This window comes from Magallana gigas, chromosome 7, assembly GCF_963853765.1.
Source record: "Magallana gigas chromosome 7, xbMagGiga1.1, whole genome shotgun sequence".
Taxonomy (NCBI): domain Eukaryota; kingdom Metazoa; phylum Mollusca; class Bivalvia; order Ostreida; family Ostreidae; genus Magallana; species Magallana gigas.
Window position 1 is genome coordinate 3,987,747 of NC_088859.1, and position 18,450 is coordinate 4,006,196.

Consider the following 18,450-nt stretch of genomic DNA (forward strand, 5'->3'; position numbering starts at 1 on the left):
GGAGATTTCGCTGATGTTTAATAGCTGGCCTATATATTTTCTATATATTAATCCTATTTTTAATTTTTTTGTTTCAAAAAGGTCTAAATCCTAAGCACATTTTTCATAAAAACAATATACTTTTGGCTTAAGATCAATATATCAAATTTGTAATATGGTTTCGTAAGATTTTTCAACAACAAAATACGCATTTTCTCGAGTCGTTTTAGTATAAACAGAAATTGATTTCGCTAATGGAAATATAGGTATTTATATGATTCTTTCTATACTCCCCCCCCCCTTCCAGTTCTAGAAAATCCGATTATGATTTTGTATAAAATACAATAAATTAATAAGAATATACTTAATAATAAATTCACTTTATTCTCAGTAAATAATTTTGTGCCAGAAATAGATCTCTTTATTAACTTTAGTGATAAAATGAAAGTACCAAATAAATTTTTTAAAGAAAATTACCATGTCTTAAAATAGCACAAAAATTTCCACAGGTAATAAGGGGACCTTCAAAATGGAGTCGCTTTCCGAAGAAATGTAAGTAGAAATCAATTTATATATATTGTGTATTTAAGCTTACTGTTAACGCAGATCACGGAAAACATTCTATCATTATAATAGATTTATATGTATACATATTCAAAATGACACGCAAATATTCCTTATAGATATTTTTTCATAAATCAAAGCCTAAATTTACACATCTTAGTATCCATCATTCTTTGTTGGAATTCGTTCAATTTTAATTTTATTTTTAACTAGTTGAATAGTTGAATTGTTGAAAATTGTTTACGCAACACAAAAGTTAAGTTCTATGGAAATAATTATGTGTAAAATTACGTACTTTTTAATTGATGTATTCAATAGCAATGGGCTAAATGTATGTAACCATTTGTTTGCTATATTGATCTTCTTGAAACAAAGAACTCCGTATAAAAATAAAGAAAAGTATAAAAACTTTTGCAGAAAATAAATATGTTTTTTTTATTAAATAATGATGTGTACCTCTAAATTACATCAGGATCTGATGAATAATTTGTTGACCACCGACCCTTCTTAATGACAGCGATTTAAAGTCAATCATTTCTTAATCATTATACATGTTTGAGAAAGATTTTATCCGAAGTGCCTTACTTATTAATTTTCTCCTGGTTTTTTCACATTGTTACCATGGTAAAGTGTTTTAACTTTCATTGATATTTACATTTTTATTCTACACATACTTATCAAATAATTAAAAAGCATATTTAACCACATAGGATTTTAAAAAGATCCTCCCTTAGTATTTCTATTTTCGTCGTACACACGTGTGTGTGTGTGTGTGTGTGTGTGTGTGTGTGTGTGTGTGTGTGTGTGTGCATTAATGACAATGCTTGACGATGCCCTTTTAAATATTTTATCTATTCATCTAATGTCTTATTGTTCATAGAATTTGAATTGATTACAAAGTTATGGGGGGTTTTTTCAATCCGATTCTCCTCACTTCAGTGCTTACACTCTTATCTCAAGTGGTTGAGGTATAAGTGAATGATCTGCAAGTCATGAGTGGTTTTTTTTTTATAAATAATACTAAAATACAAACTATTCTTTTGTAAAATGTGTATACTATTCATTTGGAAAACGGAAATTTATATTTTATTATTATAAGTTAAAAAATCATGTACGTGATTTGTGAATTGTTGCTCTTTAAACTATTTGTCAGTCTTTTGTATTACCATAAACGTTTTATCATAATATGTTCAATTTAAACAAACATTGTCTTTATAATGATAGGTGTGAAGGAATGCAACACATGTCAGAGTCAGTGTTTGTGGGACTGTGCGAGATAGTTGGGACCTCAACTCAGGTGGCCATGAGGGGAGAGACAGTGGATATTAAGGAAATGTTGGAAAGAAGAGTAACAGCTAGCTATGCATATATCGAAATGATGAGTGGAAGTAACAGAGAAGGTTTCAGACTTAAGGGATCAGATGTGGACGTTATGTACTGGCCAAACAACCACCGAGTGATCATGGACATGTCTCAGTCTGAGTATTACAACACAGCCAATACAACGTTGATTCTCTCAAAAAGTTCTGAGAGTCCACCAGGATTCACTCTACTTCAGTTACTGACACAAACCACATACAAAGAGGTCCAATCAACATGTGTCAAAATGAATGGCAGAACCTATATATCTAGCTCTAAATACAGACAGTTAACTTGTTCGGCTACACTACCTAATTCCGTTGTACATGGACCCTGTGGTAGCGGTGATATTGGACAGGAAGTGGAGTATGACACTGCTTTTTGTTTTGTTAGTGACGTTTGGCCTCCATCTGCCTCATCATGGAAAGATAGATGCCACTCATGGCCTGATCCTGAAGTCGTTGATGAAATTGTCAGAAGTGGATGTCACTTTGTAGCAATAGGACACCCATTAGGACTCCATGAACAAGAAGAATGGAGAATGTCTTTTTCTCAGGCAGAGAACAGGTGTGTGTATGCAATGGACCACTGTCAGTTTTTGACTTATGGATTGCTAAAACTGTTTTTAAAAGAAGTTGTAAATCAACAATCAGAAGAAACCAAAGGACTGCTATGTTCCTATCACATGAAGACAACAATTTTCTGGGCAATTCAACAAAACACAGTGTCCAACTTGTGTCCACGAAATTTTCTGGCTGGTTTCTGGGTCTGCTTTAAACTCCTCCTTAAATGGGTGTATGAGGGGGTCAGTCCTAATTTTTTTATCCCGCAAAACAACCTGTTTCTAACTAAGGTCCATGGTTCAGCACAAAACAGACTGTTCCTACAGTTACATGAATTGTACAAGAAAGGTCTGGCCTGTCTGTTACAGAGTTCCTCTATCAGGTCCTACATTATAAGTGCCCTGTACAATCCCAGACTTTCTATCAATACAGATGAGAGCGTACTGAAATGTGAAATTGATCATGATTTGGAATTTTTTCTTGAGATGAGTTGTAATGATAACGTAAAATCAAACAGTCTTTACAGCTGTATGAAACACCTAGCTGAATTAGAACATCTAATTTGTTCACCCCTCACAGAATATAAAGTTCTCATGTTACAAAAACTTAAAGCTACCATCCTTCAGAGAACTGCTTTTATATTACACATTAACAAAGGTGTCAACAAGCAAATATATATACCTGACAAATTGTCCTGTCATATGATAACATTAGCGGCCAAGTTTGGGTGTGTTTCTGATATGTTGTACATTGCCATGTATTATTACAAGACCCTTAGATACAGGGAAGCTTTGTCTGTTATAAAGATGACAGAAACCAAGTTAGTACAGCCATGTCTTATATATAGGAGACATGTAGACACAGAAAGTTATATTGAGGCTGTAGGGGGACAGTCCTGGGCCACCAAAATGAGACAGGCTATGGCAGGAGATATCAAACTTTACAGCACAACATCTTATATAAGTGAGCTTATATTAGAACAACAGTCTGCTCTACAGAACAGAGTGCCTGCATTATATGTCCCAGTGTTTGTAATGCTATTATTCCTAGAGTTCTTGTGTTACAGACACATTGATACAACATTATCACAAGAAACTCTTGATAAGTTACATATTCTAATCCACCTTGATCAGGGACTGTATGTACGTGATATATTTAGAGACATCTCCTGGGAAATTCTGGGGATCTGTCAACAGATCACAGGGAACGCCAAGACTGCTCTTTACTCATACCAACAGTCAATGTCAACACGGTATCCAATTCATCAAATTCAAAATGCTACACAAAAGAGAATACAGGAGTTACGTTCGTCAATATCACACCAGCAAATAAATTATGACATGTAATTCCATTAAATTGTTATGGCCATAGGAGTAAATAAAAGATTGACCAGTTTCATAATGCAGGAACCTCATCACACTTTAGTCAGTTTATAAGGAGGCTTTTTTTCTAACATGAAATTTCTTTTTTTGCAATATGATTTTAAGGAAAAGAGGCTTCTTTTCTAACATGAAATTTCTTTTTTTGCAATATGATTTTAAGGAAAAAACGTTTCCACTAATTATTTGAATGTAGATTACCACAACATCATCGGGCACCCATATTGATTTGAAGTTGAGGGTTTTTAAGATTTTTTTTCTGTTAAACTATATCCACTTTTTCAAAATGGTGTGATCCTTTTCTTAATTCAGAAAGGATTGACCCCCCCCCCCCTCCAAAAAAAAATATTTAAAACTGTTTGTACCTTCTTTGATTTTATCATTTTATCAGGGGATTTTTACTCACCCTAGGCACCTGATCCCACCTCTATCTTTTTAGAGGTCCATGTGCTCTGCTTTAAATTCGAATATTTTTTTATGTTAAGAATGAATAATTTCTTCGAACAAAATTTAAATGTCAGAGGTTGAATTACATCTTTATATGAGACACTACATCAACTGTCATTGTTCCGATCTTAATTTTTGTTAAACTAGCTGGTATGATTATGAGGAATAGTTATTATCATAATCTTTTTTTTCAAAATATTTTTTTTTATTTTTAACCGCGGCCGCCAGAGACCTTTTTGTTCTGTAATTGAGAATTATGATTGGTATTTGGAATCATCAAAAACAAAGTATAATTATGTATCTAACCCGAATGTAATATTTCTGTGTTTTTAGAATCATTTACTATTTCAATGAATATTTTCGTCCTTTTTACGGTTATCTTTCCAAAATAATATATTTAATTAGACTCAACAAGTAAATGAGGAAAATACTTTATACTTGAAGCCTTGCATTTTAGAATTATTTACTATTTCAATGAATATTTTCGTCCTTTTTACGGTTATCTTTCCAAAATAATATATTTAATTAGACTCAACAAGTAAATGAGGAAAATACTTTATGCTTGAAGCCTTGCATTTTTTAAATGGCAGCACGGCAATTGCACTGTAATCTTTGTTGTTATGAGTTGCTTATGATACAAGTAACATACTTATATTTCTTCTATCGAACACTTTTATCGCATTTAAGTCTAGCTTATAAAATAGAAATGTTGTTCTCTGTTGTGCAGAGGTGTTTACCATTCATATGAATCTCGTTTTTGTAAACATAATCATAAAAATAAAATGATTTCAAAGTATGTTTCTTATATTTGTCTCATGTTATGATACGTGTTTTTAGAAAAAATAGTTCAATATTTCAAGGTGATTTTAAAATTGAAATAAACAGAAATCCATGTCAAGTGCTGGACTTTTCAATACGAATAGACTCATTGCTCCATGATAAAGAGGCATCAATACTTTGAGCCTTAAAGTAATTCACTTTTAAAAGGAGATAACTGCAGCTAGGAGTTGCTGTAGCCATTTGTAAATATTTACATTCACTTTCTTTTCCCCTGTTGCATTGATTGATTTGAGTGATATTTATGCATAACAACAAGTTGTTGTCCTTTAAAAAAGGACTACAATATGTGGACCATTTGCATGTGTTTCCAACGAAAACGTGAAAGCCTTAAGATTATCAGAGATTCCACCGACTCTAGCCCTCTGCTTTTAACCACTAAATTTGTACGTTGTATTACGTATACATGTATGTATAGCCCTGACTTTTTATCTCAGAATTTTAAAGGTTCATACTTCTAAAATAATTATGATCTATCTATGAATGAAGTTTGCATGTATAGTATCAGGCATTCGGTGAATTCTACTATTTGCGCACACATTACGATTCGCACTACTTTGTTAACTATGCAGTGACATCTTTGTGTAAATTAAAAATTTCATATTTTGATGCATTTTTCTTGAGAAGTGACATAATTATTCAATCATACTTAAATGCTTAAAAAAAATTAATCGGGAAGTTCTTTAGCCTCGCCTACTATAAAAGTAAAGTTAAGTTACATGTGTATTCGGAAAACAACAAAACATTGCAAATTATGCTATTTGATGCATATGCATGTTGTAGTTTCGGCATAACATTAACTTATCTCATAATATTGATAGTTCATTGATATCACATGCCAATCATTTCTTTAAAAGGAATACTTTGTTTCTGTACTGTTTACCGACAACTTTACAATTACAGCGCCTTTGAACTTATGTGTGCATATGGCACGGAATCCCGATTCCGATTCAGATAAACGTGTGCTAGCCTGTTTCCCAGAGCTACCTACTACGCACAGGAACCAGACTAGCTCATGCGCAGGCTGAATTTTCCCCATAGCATCCGGTTTAACCTCGCTTATATATTTTCTGCGTGGACCTCAGGGTCCACGCAAAAAAGACCCAATCACCAAGTTTGGTGCGTATGGATACATTCAACGTTCCTTCATATTTCTCAAAGAACATGACTGACTCCCATCGCGACTTCAAACCGGATCACTACCTGGTATAATACTTACGTTGATTAATATTTCAATGGTGTAAATAGTTTTTAACAGTGGAAATGACTTCAGTTGATTAATTTTTTAGTAAACAAAAAGTAAATTCTTCAAATTACAGCATGAAAAGTATAATTGTGTTACTACATGATGTCAGCATAAATCGTCGGCTGCAATTTTTTTAAAGAGATTTTTAAAGGGGCATGGTCACGATTTTGGCCAAAAATTATTTTCACGATTTAATGTTTACAATGCTTCAGTGATGCTTATTAATAAGCAACCTAAATTTGAGTGTCATTTGTTCAGTTTTAAGCGAGTTAAAGAGCTTACAATTCTTTTGCCATGTAAACAAAGCTTTTGTTTACATTTTGAATGTTGAAGTGAAAATTTCAATTCTAGACCTAAAATGAATGTGTTAAACGTTACGAACTGTTTATCTATGCTTAAAATGAATAAGAAGATAGAAAAATTAGCTTGAAAAAGGTTTTTTATTGGTATATTGAACCTATGTAAACAAAAACAGGGCACGAGCCTTGTTTACATGACACAGATTTGTGAGCTCTGTATCTTGCTTAAAACTTAAAGACTGACTCTCAAATTTCATTTGATCATTAGAATTGCATTTCTAAAGCATTGCAAATAATAAAAACAGAGAAATAGAATTTGGCCAAAATCGTGACCATGCCCCTTTAAAAATAAACCATATTTGCGGAGAGGGAAAAGATGTTAAAAACGTAAATATAAGCATTGAATCATTATTTTTTTTTTTTTGGAAAATGTGGTCTCATAACTGCAACGGTGTGTGCAAACAAATTTTCACGCGCGCGTTACCACATCTTTCAAAAAATAATGATTCAATGCTTAAGGTAGAGAATTATGCAAAGTTTGTGTATTAATAAAAAAGATAATAACGAATCTTTTAATTAAACACAAAATTATTTTGGTCATGCAAAGTCACTGACTTTCTTCACACTTTTAATAACATATATTTATCATGTTTATACATTCGATCAATCTAAATATTCTTCATCTCATCAATAAATCAACGATACAATAAAAAGGTGACAGACGTGTGTTGTGTTTATTGAAGTTATATCAGCTACAGATTGTTTATTTACAGTGGTATATATACACGGCTGGGCGCTGACCGCCCGGGGCCTCAGGACAGGGTCGGGGGGATTGGGTTGGTGGGCTGCATCACCTGGCGCTTGTAGTGTGTGTTGGTGTACACCCCGCTCTCGTCCTGCCACGTGTTCCGGCCCGGACGACGGTAATCGGCCGTGTCCGTGAACTGGGAGTTACACTTCCGGTAGGCGGGGGATAGGTCCGGGAAATCGGCCGGCTTCTCCTGTAATATTGTATACATATATAAACGATATTGGGAACCAGTCTATAGGGTAAAACATAATTGTTGATGGACAGCAATTTGCAAAAAGCTTAGAAGATAATTTTTTAAGATCAAATCTATGTAAGAATCAAAATTTGGTGGCTACATAGTCACAGATTTTCTTCATACTTAAGAATTTGATAGACTTTGGTGAGTACAAAAACCTAACACCATTTCTTTGCTGCTATGTGGCCCCGTTGCCATGGTAACCGAGGGTAAAGATGTAAAAGTGGCATTTTAATGCTTATTTGAGAACATATTGCGAGTAATGTGCACAACTTGGGGTTTCCAGGGTAGAATATATTATTAAAAAAAGTTGTCATTTTTCAACGCGAATATTTTTAGAGCGTTTCCATGGTTACAAAACAGAGATTTTAAAATCTGTTTTCTTCATTTGATTGAAATAAAAAGTGCAAATCTTGGATTTTTGGTAAACACTATTATGATTGTGCAATTAAGAATTTAAATATGAAAATTAAGAACCGTTGCTATGGTAACCAGATTTAAAATAAAGAAAAATAAAATATTTTAGGCATCCTTGAATGGATATAATTCACTTATAATGAATAAATATATAAAATCAATTGGTTAGAAAAAATAAAGTATGTCCTTAACTTTAATGTCACTTGAAAAAAAATCTGAAATTTTCTAAAAATAACTGCCGTTGCTATGGACTTTTTAAAAAGTAAGAATTTCTGTGTGATTTTTTATGCAACTTAATTTTCCATACCAACAACACGTCTTTGTTGCATAACAAATCTTTTTATGGTATATAATGACAATTTAGATATATTTTTACAATTTCCAACTAAAACAACTGCAAAAAAATTAGGTATTAAAGTATATCAAAATCATTTTCATTTTCATTTTCTCAGTTTTTTCTATGTTTTGGCCTTGTTGCCATAGCAACGGATGTATATTTTCATAATGAAATATATATTGCATGGACATTGATATGGATGTAAAAATTTAACAGTTTCTCAATTCGGCTTATTAAAAATCAGCAAAAAACTGATTTCAAAAATTTGTAACGGTTTCCATGGTAACATTTTAAAAGTATTGGTTCCTCCATCAATTTTCTGATATAATTAAAAAATTCAAAATAGGACAAAGGCTGTTTTATATCTTTGATAGTTTACATTAGTGGGCAAAACCTTGTAATGTGGCTTCAAAATAGGTAAGTTTTGCTATTTTTATATCTTTAGCCTCAATTACCATGGCAACGGTTACCCCCAGCAACCAACTTTTAGTGGTTTTTTGCGTTTTACACCTAGGTGTGTATGAAATATAAGGAAAATTGTTGATTATGCGTGGCCAGACCCTTTTATATAAACCTTTGATTCTTACATACAATTGATTTTAAAAAGAAGGCAATGAATTAATATAGTTTCAATATGATCATAGTTGGAAAACGCTACAGTTTAGTAAATGAAATTTGACTATTAAAAAACATTAATTTACCTTTAAGTACAAAGTTTTTTTTTTACAATTTTTTTTTCTTAAAGGGACTTAGACACAATTTGACTTAATTTTCCACTTATATTTTTCCATTTTCAATGTTTATAATGATCAATATAGTAATTTATAATGCTATGCCAAAATTTGGAGGTCAAATATCAAGTTATAAGCAAGATACAGACTTCATAATTCTTTGTTTTGTAAACAAAGCTCGAATATTGTATTTTTTACATACGTGTTGTATTGGTGTAAGTTTTGATTAAATGTAACTTTCTACTGTTGATAATAGTATTTATGAAGATATTGAATTAGTTTAAATTGTTTTTTGCGTGTCATTTTGTCTAAGAAATGGTATTTCTCTACATTACATTTTTTGTAAACAACTATAAGACTCTAGCTTTGTTTACATAACAATCAATTCTTACCTCTGTATCTCGTTTGTAACTTGACTTTAAAATTCAATCATTTGGTCAATCATTGGAAATGCACTAGTTAATCATTTTATACACAAAAAATAAATGCAGACGGAAAACCCTGCATACTTTGGCTACTATGTTTGAAATAGTTTCAAACTTTTACATAACATGTAATCAGTTAGTAGAGGTATAATAACAGATCAATTATTAAGAAAATGTTTCTTTCCTAATTGAAATTTTGTGCCATTTTATTAGAGGACTTTTAACCCAAAAGTATACCGCAAATTGTCATTTTTATGTTCCAATTTTGAGTACCAATTTGGCGGAGAGAATAAGTTGGTAAGTAAATGTAGTGATATCCATGCAATTCATTGGGAAAGGGTATCTAGTGTTCTCGACCTGGTATTGTTTATCTTGAGTACAATTCAAAGCAAATGTAATTAGAAAATATACTCTACTCTATTGGGGAGAGGGGAGGGGGGGGTGGCAACAAAAGCTAATGAAACCAAGAGTTTGTTTTTGTTTACAATCATAATAAATTTGCATGGGCTTTTTAAAAAATAATTTCATCTATTGCTCTTTGGTCCTATCAATTTACAGATAAACATTTTATGCTTTATTTATTCATTTAGCATGACTGAACAAAGTTATTTGCTTTCAATCCAAATTGAACCATACAGATTTCAGGGAGAAAATATGCAGTGTAAGTGAAATAGATATTTTCTGATGAATGCCCAAAACTAGAGTCTAGCTCTGGCAGATATATACAAAGGCAGATAATGTGATGGTGACCACTTACAGGGACGGGGGTGTACTCAGGGTCCGGGGGTGTAAAATCTGCCCGGTGAGTGGACTCTAAATGGAATTTGTTGTAATCAGGATTATGTCTTGGTAAAACAGATCCAAATCCTCGTTGTGGGGTGCCTAAATCTCTGTAACATATACACAAACAAATATTAGATTTTGATAAGATATCGATATCTATACCAAAAAAAATGTCCAAATCTAGCAATGAATCATATTATATCATACTGTATCTCAATATTTTGTTGTTGTTAATCCACCAGGATATATGATATTATATCATATTGTGACGGGTAGTTATTGGGGTTTCAGCCACCCCCTTTTTTTTTTTCTCTTTTTTTTTTTTTGAATTCTGTAAAAAAAAGGGGGGGGTGGCTGAAACCCCAATAACTACCCGTCACAATATTATTACTTTAAAATATTTTGTTTATAATTAGATGTAATCTTTGTATGAATTTGTACTTGTGACCCTAATGTAAATACTTTCTAAATAATTATGAAATTGGTATTCCCGTTTCATAGAAATATATTCATATGCAGAAGAATTACATCTGCATATTGTTGACACCATGTTTAATTAGTCTCAGGTAAATAAGAAATCATGAAAACAAACCGAATTTTACTAAAAAAAATTCTACTTACAGCAAAATAAATTCATGAAAAGTTAAATGAATAATTTTTAAACATTGTCATTAATATTGTTTTCTCTATGATAGCATCTTTATGCTAGATCATCATTCATTACATTTACCTGTCCAAGTGAGCATGTTCCAATGTGTTCATGTTCATCATTGGTTTCCTTGGAATTTGTTCCTCAAAATCTTTTTTCAGGAAGGTTTGTTCAGCATGGTCTTGATATGTTGTTTTATTCAAGGACTACAAAAGGAAAAAAAAATCTGATATAACACACAGTCTGTGTACATAGTATTCTACTATATTTACATCATCCAGTGTCTTTGTCTGTGATAACATTACGTATCGATTTTGTACTATATAACCCATAATACAAATGATGCCAAATTGAGGTGCCGGTGGGGTTTGCTTATTTATAGCTAAAGATTTAATTGTACGATTGCTTAAAATTATATAAATATAAGTAATAAGGAATCATTTTTTGAATATTATGAGGTGATAATTTCGGTCGGGGCGTGATCAAATCTATCATAAAGCCCTTCGGGCTTTATTGGATTTGATCACGCCCCGACCAAAATTATCACCTCATAATACTCAAAGAATGATTCCTTATTCCTAATGTAAGCACATAATATATCTCATTTTATTTTCTAACTCTTTGGGGGTTTTTTTCTTCTTTTTTTTGGTATAGAACAGTTGATATCGGAGATTTCTCAATTCCTAAAAATTCAATATGAAGTGACTAAAAAAAAAAAACTTAAATTTCTACAAAATTGACTCACAGTTTAAGTTTTTTTTTCATGTTTTTGATGATGTCGCCCAATCTGTACAGTTTATACTCTTTTGTCTTTTCTTGATAAGACTTTTCCCCTATTACTAGTAATATTTCACTGCCTAACTCTTAACAACTCACCCCATCGGTAATGTTTCCTATCCTTTCATACGTGGCTTTGCAGAGATTTCTTTCATCTCCTCGACTGATGTCATAATCCTTAGGTTCTGCTTCTCGTGCTTGATGCCTGTAATCATTTTATCGATGGGTTCTTTTTGTTCTCAAACAACACGGATTTGTAAGATTTTTATTCTTTATTCATATATGAATAAACTTCAGACGTATATATATTATTTTTAACAACATGTTTCCTTCATATAAAAGCATCGATATATTTTCTTATTTATTTACATCGAGGAAATTCGAAATTATTAAAATTACAGTGTTTATCTTTTTTGATTAAAACAAACTGTCTCCAGATTTATGGTTACACATACCAATTTGAGTTTAAAGTTGCTCTCCCATAGTTCATATGGTTTGATCTCAGAAAAAGAGATCCTTTTCTTTCAATGTAGTCGGGTATTCCTGCCATATTCTTCTATTTACATTGACAGCGGAAGTTGACAAGGCATTCGCTTGGTTACGGTCCAGCTAAAATCAGGAAGTCGGGAAGAGCAATTCTGACAGTTTAAAAAGCAAAATTGGATATTCGGACATAGTAAAGGTGATGAAAAATTATTTGTTTAACCAGAACTCTTTAATTAGAATACAAAATTAAATTACATTTTCAATTTAAACTACGGCTAAATATGAACTGTTTTTCTGAACAACGTACGGGTATGACTAATGTCAGACACTACGAAGTTTCCGACTGAGTGCCTATAATAAGTATTGAGTAATTTTATATTGCGATATATTTAGTTTTATAATATATGCACTCCAAATCTAATCACAACAAAACTACCGAACCCCCAATAATTTTGGGCTTTTCATATTTTGATATAGTAAGTACGGTGCCTATTTTATTTTAAAATTTTATTGTTTTCTACTTTCAAGTCTTTGTTGGTTTTAGGCGCACGTGCGGTTATAGTTACATTTTTCCAAACAGAGATGATCAGTGACGAAACAAAATTTATATTTATTCTCTCTCTCTCTCTCTCTCTCTCTCTCTCTCTCTCTCTCTCTCTCTCTCTCTCTCTCTCTCTCTTATATTTTGCAAAGCAGCGCGTCCTTTTTTAAGTATCGATTTTGTACTATATAACCCATAACTTCAAACTACGCCAAATTGAGGCGCCAGCGGGGTTTGCTTGTTTATATTTTTAATATTTATTCGTATGATGGATTAAAATTATTTAAATATAAGTAATAAGGAATCATTTTTTGAGTATTATGAGGTGAAAATTTCGGTCGGGGTGTAATCAAATCTATCATAAAGCCGTTCAGGCTTTATTGGATTTGATCCTTTTTTCGTAAAAAAAAACAAAACAAAACACAACTATATCTTTTGCCTATAATATATCGATAAGGTAGGAGGCATTTTCTCATTACGAGCGTTAAAATAAATAACGCAAAAATGATTGTGCTTATATTGCATATAGTAATATGAATCAGGAGAAAAGAATTTATGAAAAATTTATTTTAAAAATATGGAATTTTTACTATAAGTACAATAAAAAAAAATCTAGGCCACCTGAATGCTGAGTCACCAATAGATGAATTGTGATTTTTTTTTACCTTCCCACCCTGGGACCTCATTGGCGGGGCCTTTGTGAAAAAAAATGACAATACTCCGACACATGAAAAAAAAATTATGCAATATAATTATATCCATGAATCCTCTCCAAAATATATTTGAGAAAAATTAAATACATAATTATATAATTTCCATGAAGCCATCTACTTAAATTGTGGAATTCATGGCTCCTGGCTCAGAAGTTAGGCCTAATATGACCGTATAGTGAAAACTTCAATGTACAGCAGGGAAGATAAACTGAATGCATGATTAATACGATGTTCATGAAGCCCTCAATCAAAATTGAAATTAATGGCCTGTGGGTCATGGGTCCAGGCCCTTTGGTGGGACTGATATTGCCAAATATTGAAAATATATTTAATTTTAGAACCCTGGAGCCAGGGTATAGATGATCCAAGATTCTTCCGACACTTACCATGGTTCTATTTATTATTTGATGTTTGCAAACATCAAATAATAAAAGCACGGGTAACAGTGAAAGGAGTCTTGGATTATAGAGTTTGAACTACAAAGTGAAGCTTAAAATGCAAGCACGAGACTCACTGACAAGTCCACCCAAGTACATGGTATGGTACTCAGGTGACCGTCAATGCCTGTGAGCTCCTTGTTATAAGATATGCTATATGTATCACAGTGGCGTATTTCTATAGGTCAGGGATGTTTGCTTTTGTTTTTACGGATTCATCAGTCGTAAGCTTTCTCTGTATTACAGATGGGGAACCAGCAGGCTATCCTGAGTGACATTGACATCCATGAGCTGAAGGACACCACTCCTTTCTCGGACAGTGACCTCAAGACACTCGAACAGCGTTATCATGCACTCGACCCATCACCGGATGCCACTGACGGAATTCCGTACGATAAAATGATTCTACTTCCGGAGTTCCGAGGCAATGAGTTGTGTCCCCTTGTCGTAGCGGCAAATTTAGACGGACGGTCAGGACGAGTTTATGCCAAGCAGTTCGTTCAGATCTTTGGAATTCTTAGCCCGAAAGCAAACCCCGAGGAAAAGAAAGAGTTTTTGTTTGAGCTTTTCAACATTTACGGGGCAAACATTCTAACACACGACGAGATGTACCGGTTTTTTAAGACGCTGTTTGACAGGGCCTTTAGTGACGACCACATCTTGGCGCTGACATATCGAGCTCTCAACAACAACTCGCTGAAGAAAAAGGGGGAGGTAACGAAGGCGGAGTTTGTAAAACTGATTCCAGATCACGAAATAATCAACAGGATGTCCATAGAATTGCTACTATGATGAATATGGTTGAACAAATTCAGCAAGGGACTTGTCCTGTTGTGAGCTTATAAACAAACATTCGCTTAAGATTTGTTTCTGTCTGAATGGAAGACTCAAGGGTCAAATAGTTTGGAGCCATTCGATGATCGTCATTGAGCAGTCATCAAAGCGTCAAACAATTTACAAGCTCTAAATGACACAAGCGTCAAATGATCCATGTTCACGACGCAAGTCACGACGCGTCGTGATCACATAGGCGTCAAACAAATGTTTAACCAAGCCACATGTGATGTAATGATGAAATCCACTCGACGTTAATTAAGTGGTCGTATAAGCGTCAAATTATTAATCCAACTCCAATTGATACACCAAAGTTTATTAAGCGTCTCTATGCGTCATGTATCAAATGAATAGCGAGCGTCATATTTGGGGATCAGCTGAAGAAGTCATCGATTCCAGAGAGACTGTAAAAGTTTCTGACTGTGTGGATGCTGGGATCATGTGGTACTTTTCTAGTCATGTATCCGGATAGAAAATGATATTTCAAATAAAAGATGAACATATTTTACAGCGTTTACATCAAAGTTACTCTCACTCATTAATACTGAAACAAAAGTGAACAGTTTGAGCATATTGTGTTAATAGACCCCATAGACCACATATATTTATATTCTATATGCATTTATAGAAAAAAAGTTATTTCACAAGTTGTACACGGGTTGATTAAGAGTGGTCTTTCTTGATTCGGAATAAAGACAGGTAACTGAGGACTGTTCACTTATTAAAGAGTCATTGAAAGATTCGATAAAAATCTGAAAATTTCAGATTCAAGAAATCTTTTTTGTTGAACAAATTCATGAACATCTCTTTACTTTGATAAAAAGAATTATTGTTTGCGTTTTGTTTTTGTTTTGTTTTCTTATAACATTTAATACGGGTTCTATTATATCCGATACCAATTTTGATGTTAATCATAATGTGATATCTACATGTATTTCAAATAAATGCAAAATATATTTTTTTTAAATCATAGGAAAATTACTAATTTGAGATAAATTTAAGGGAGGGGTAATAATAGTACTTAAATATCTATGCCTCAGTATATTATTTAAAATGACCAGAACAACTTTATCAGCACGGCACATTGTGATTGAATTTAATACAAAAGTGAAAATACTTGGGACAAACTACTATATGATAATCCCATATTTTCGAAACTGGCGAGATCGATGTCTTGTTCATTGAAAGACATAAATTTTGATATAAGTACACAAATTCTGTCGACTATCGTAATTACTATAGAGACCTCATAGACGGGGCACCTGCCCACATAGCTAGGGCAGCTCCGCGCTCCATGGAGTTACTCCTATACGTTACAATTACCAGGAACTTCGGAGATGAAACTTTACGAGGGTCCAGTCACATCAACAAGGCAATCAGACGTGGAGTCATCTGTGCTTTTAGGCCACCAGCAAAGATTTACTGGTTCTTGTCCTACCTGACACGCCATGGATTGTAATTAACCTCGTCTTTTCCAATTGACATGGAACCTTTCATCGTCAGAGAAAAATTAGTACTAACTTGATCTAGCTGCCGTATGTTACATTCATGTTGTGCGCTGTTACCTGTTTACCTGATTCTTGTTATTTCTCTGATGCTCCCATAACTGCGAAATTTGTTCTTGAACTTGTTAATTTTTTTTTTTACTAACTGTTCCACTAGTACCTACTGATTGTTTGTATGTTATAATGTTCCACTGGTACCTGCTGTTTGTAGTTGATTGTCTGTTAGTTTGTTCCACTGGTACCTACTGTTTGTAGTTGATTGTCTGTTAGTTTGTTCCACTGGTGCCTACTGTTTGTAGTTGATTGTCTGTTAGTTTGTTCCACTGGTGCCTGCTGTTTGTAGTTGATTGTCTGTTAGTTTGTTCCACTGGTGCCTACTGTTTGTAGTTGATTGTCTGTTAGTTTGTTCCACTGGTGCCTACTGTTTGTAGTTGATTGTCTGTTAGTTTGTTCCACTGGTGCCTACTGTTTGTAGTTGATTGTCTGTTAGTTTGTTCCACTGGTGCCTACTGTTTGTAGTTGATTGTCTGTTAGTTTGTTCCACTGGTGCCTACTGTTTGTAGTTGATTGTCTGTTAGTTTGTTCCACTGGTGCCTGCTGTTTGTAGTTGATTGTCTGTTAGTTTGTTCCACTGGTGCCTACTGTTTGTAGTTGATTGTCTGTTAGTTTGTTCCACTGGTGCCTACTGTTTGTAGTTGATTGTCTGTTAGTTTGTTCCACTGGTGCCTACTGTTTGTAGTTGATTGTTTATCTGTTATAATGTTCCACTGGTACCAACTGTTTGTAGTTTTTTTTTTTTTATAATTTATTGTTTTTGTTCCATACATACTAATACTAATGTTGACAATAATAAATTTAGTTTTTATAAATTTTATACACATGCATACTCACTCACACACAAGTATATTTACATACATTTTTCAATATTAGTGGTAAATGGTTACTTTGTTTCAAAAAAAAAATAAATAAGAAAAACCCAAAAATAAAAAACAAAAAAATAAATAACAAATAATAATACGAATAGTAATAATCATAATATCATAAACTAATCTAAAATGTTTTTCCATGTAAGCCACAATTTTTCAAAATTGCGCAGCTTTTGATTTTGGATAGCAGCATATTTTTCTACATGATATTTTAATCTTAAATGACTGAGTAATCCAAGAAAATTTGGCATTTTATTTTGCATTAAGGATATAAAAATATATTGTTTAACATATAGAATTATGAAGTTTATAACCCTGTTAGTGTTTGACAATAGTAGCTCACCAAGAATAACATTCAAAACATTAAAACCAACTCTTTCAGAGGTCTGTCTGTATATATGTAGACTTAAATCACTCCAGAGTGTTTGTACTTTATCACAAGCAAAGAAAACATGTATTATTGTTTCAACATTTTCCATACAAAAACCACAACAATCAGAAGTTTTAATGTTAATTTTCTTAAGGTATTTTCCAACAGGAACAATTCTATGCAAGATTCGAAATTGTAACAACTGGGCAGAAGAATCACTAGTGGTTTTATAACAAATTTTAAAAACATCTTGCACTGATATTCTGTCTACTCCATAAGGCATAAGCTCTGCCTCCCACTTGCTGATTGAGGTTGGAATAGCCTCATTTTTATTCAAAAAATTATAAAAGATTTTTGAACATTTTTCAGAAGATATGAGAGGTTCAAAAAATAAAGGTACATATGGATTAGGAAGTCTTTTGAAAGAAGAACTATCTATTAACAATGATTTCAAATATTTTGAAATAGCTGTAACAATACTACATGTATTGTATTGCATCACACATCTGTCAGATAGATTGTATGTGTTTTTAAGAACTCCAAAGTCTAAAAGATTACTGTTTGTAGTTGATTGTCTGTTAGTTTGTTCCACTGATACCTATATTGTTTGTAGTTGATTGTTTGTCTGTTATATTGTTGATTGTTTGTTTGTTATATTGTTTCATTTTTAACTGACTAATCATGCGCTACTGTGACCTCTTGACCCAGTCATTACTATTATGCAGGTATAACAACGATTTGCTCAAAAGTAAAAATAATTGTAAGTGTAAATATATTTCACTATACTTCACAGTGATTTT

The 18,450-nt window shown here is 32.9% G+C and overlaps 3 protein-coding genes across 4 annotated transcripts; 2 read left to right on the forward strand and 1 right to left on the reverse strand.

Moving 5' to 3' along the window:
- Window positions 1-481: 481 nt before the first annotated feature.
- On the forward strand, window positions 482-5,044 carry LOC105327955 (uncharacterized). Of its 2 annotated transcripts, XR_010707947.1 has the most exons (3): window positions 482-531; window positions 1,768-3,905; window positions 3,961-5,044. XR_010707947.1 is itself a non-coding variant. In XM_011428641.4 (2 exons), the coding sequence occupies exons 1-2, from the start codon at window positions 509-511 to the stop codon at window positions 3,809-3,811; spliced, it is 2,067 nt and encodes a 688-aa protein (XP_011426943.3). In that variant the 5' UTR covers window positions 482-508; the 3' UTR covers window positions 3,812-5,044. The 2 variants fall into 2 exon arrangements, 1 of the variants encoding a protein (XP_011426943.3); XM_011428641.4 differs by having other exon boundaries at window positions 1,768-5,044.
- Window positions 5,045-7,392: 2,348 nt separating this feature from the next.
- LOC105327956 (cilia- and flagella-associated protein 95) lies at window positions 7,393-12,453 on the reverse strand. Its single transcript, XM_011428642.4, has 5 exons — window positions 12,294-12,453; window positions 11,938-12,043; window positions 11,143-11,267; window positions 10,387-10,519; window positions 7,393-7,674 (listed from the first exon to the last, which is right to left on the reverse strand). The coding sequence occupies exons 1-5, from the start codon at window positions 12,386-12,388 to the stop codon at window positions 7,486-7,488; spliced, it is 648 nt and encodes a 215-aa protein (XP_011426944.1). The 5' UTR covers window positions 12,389-12,453; the 3' UTR covers window positions 7,393-7,485.
- LOC105327957 (calcineurin subunit B) lies at window positions 12,410-14,943 on the forward strand. The gene is made up of 2 exons (XM_011428643.4): window positions 12,410-12,520; window positions 14,262-14,943. The coding sequence occupies exon 2, from the start codon at window positions 14,262-14,264 to the stop codon at window positions 14,805-14,807; it is 546 nt and encodes a 181-aa protein (XP_011426945.1). The 5' UTR covers window positions 12,410-12,520; the 3' UTR covers window positions 14,808-14,943.
- The last annotated feature ends 3,507 nt before the right edge of the window (window positions 14,944-18,450 follow it).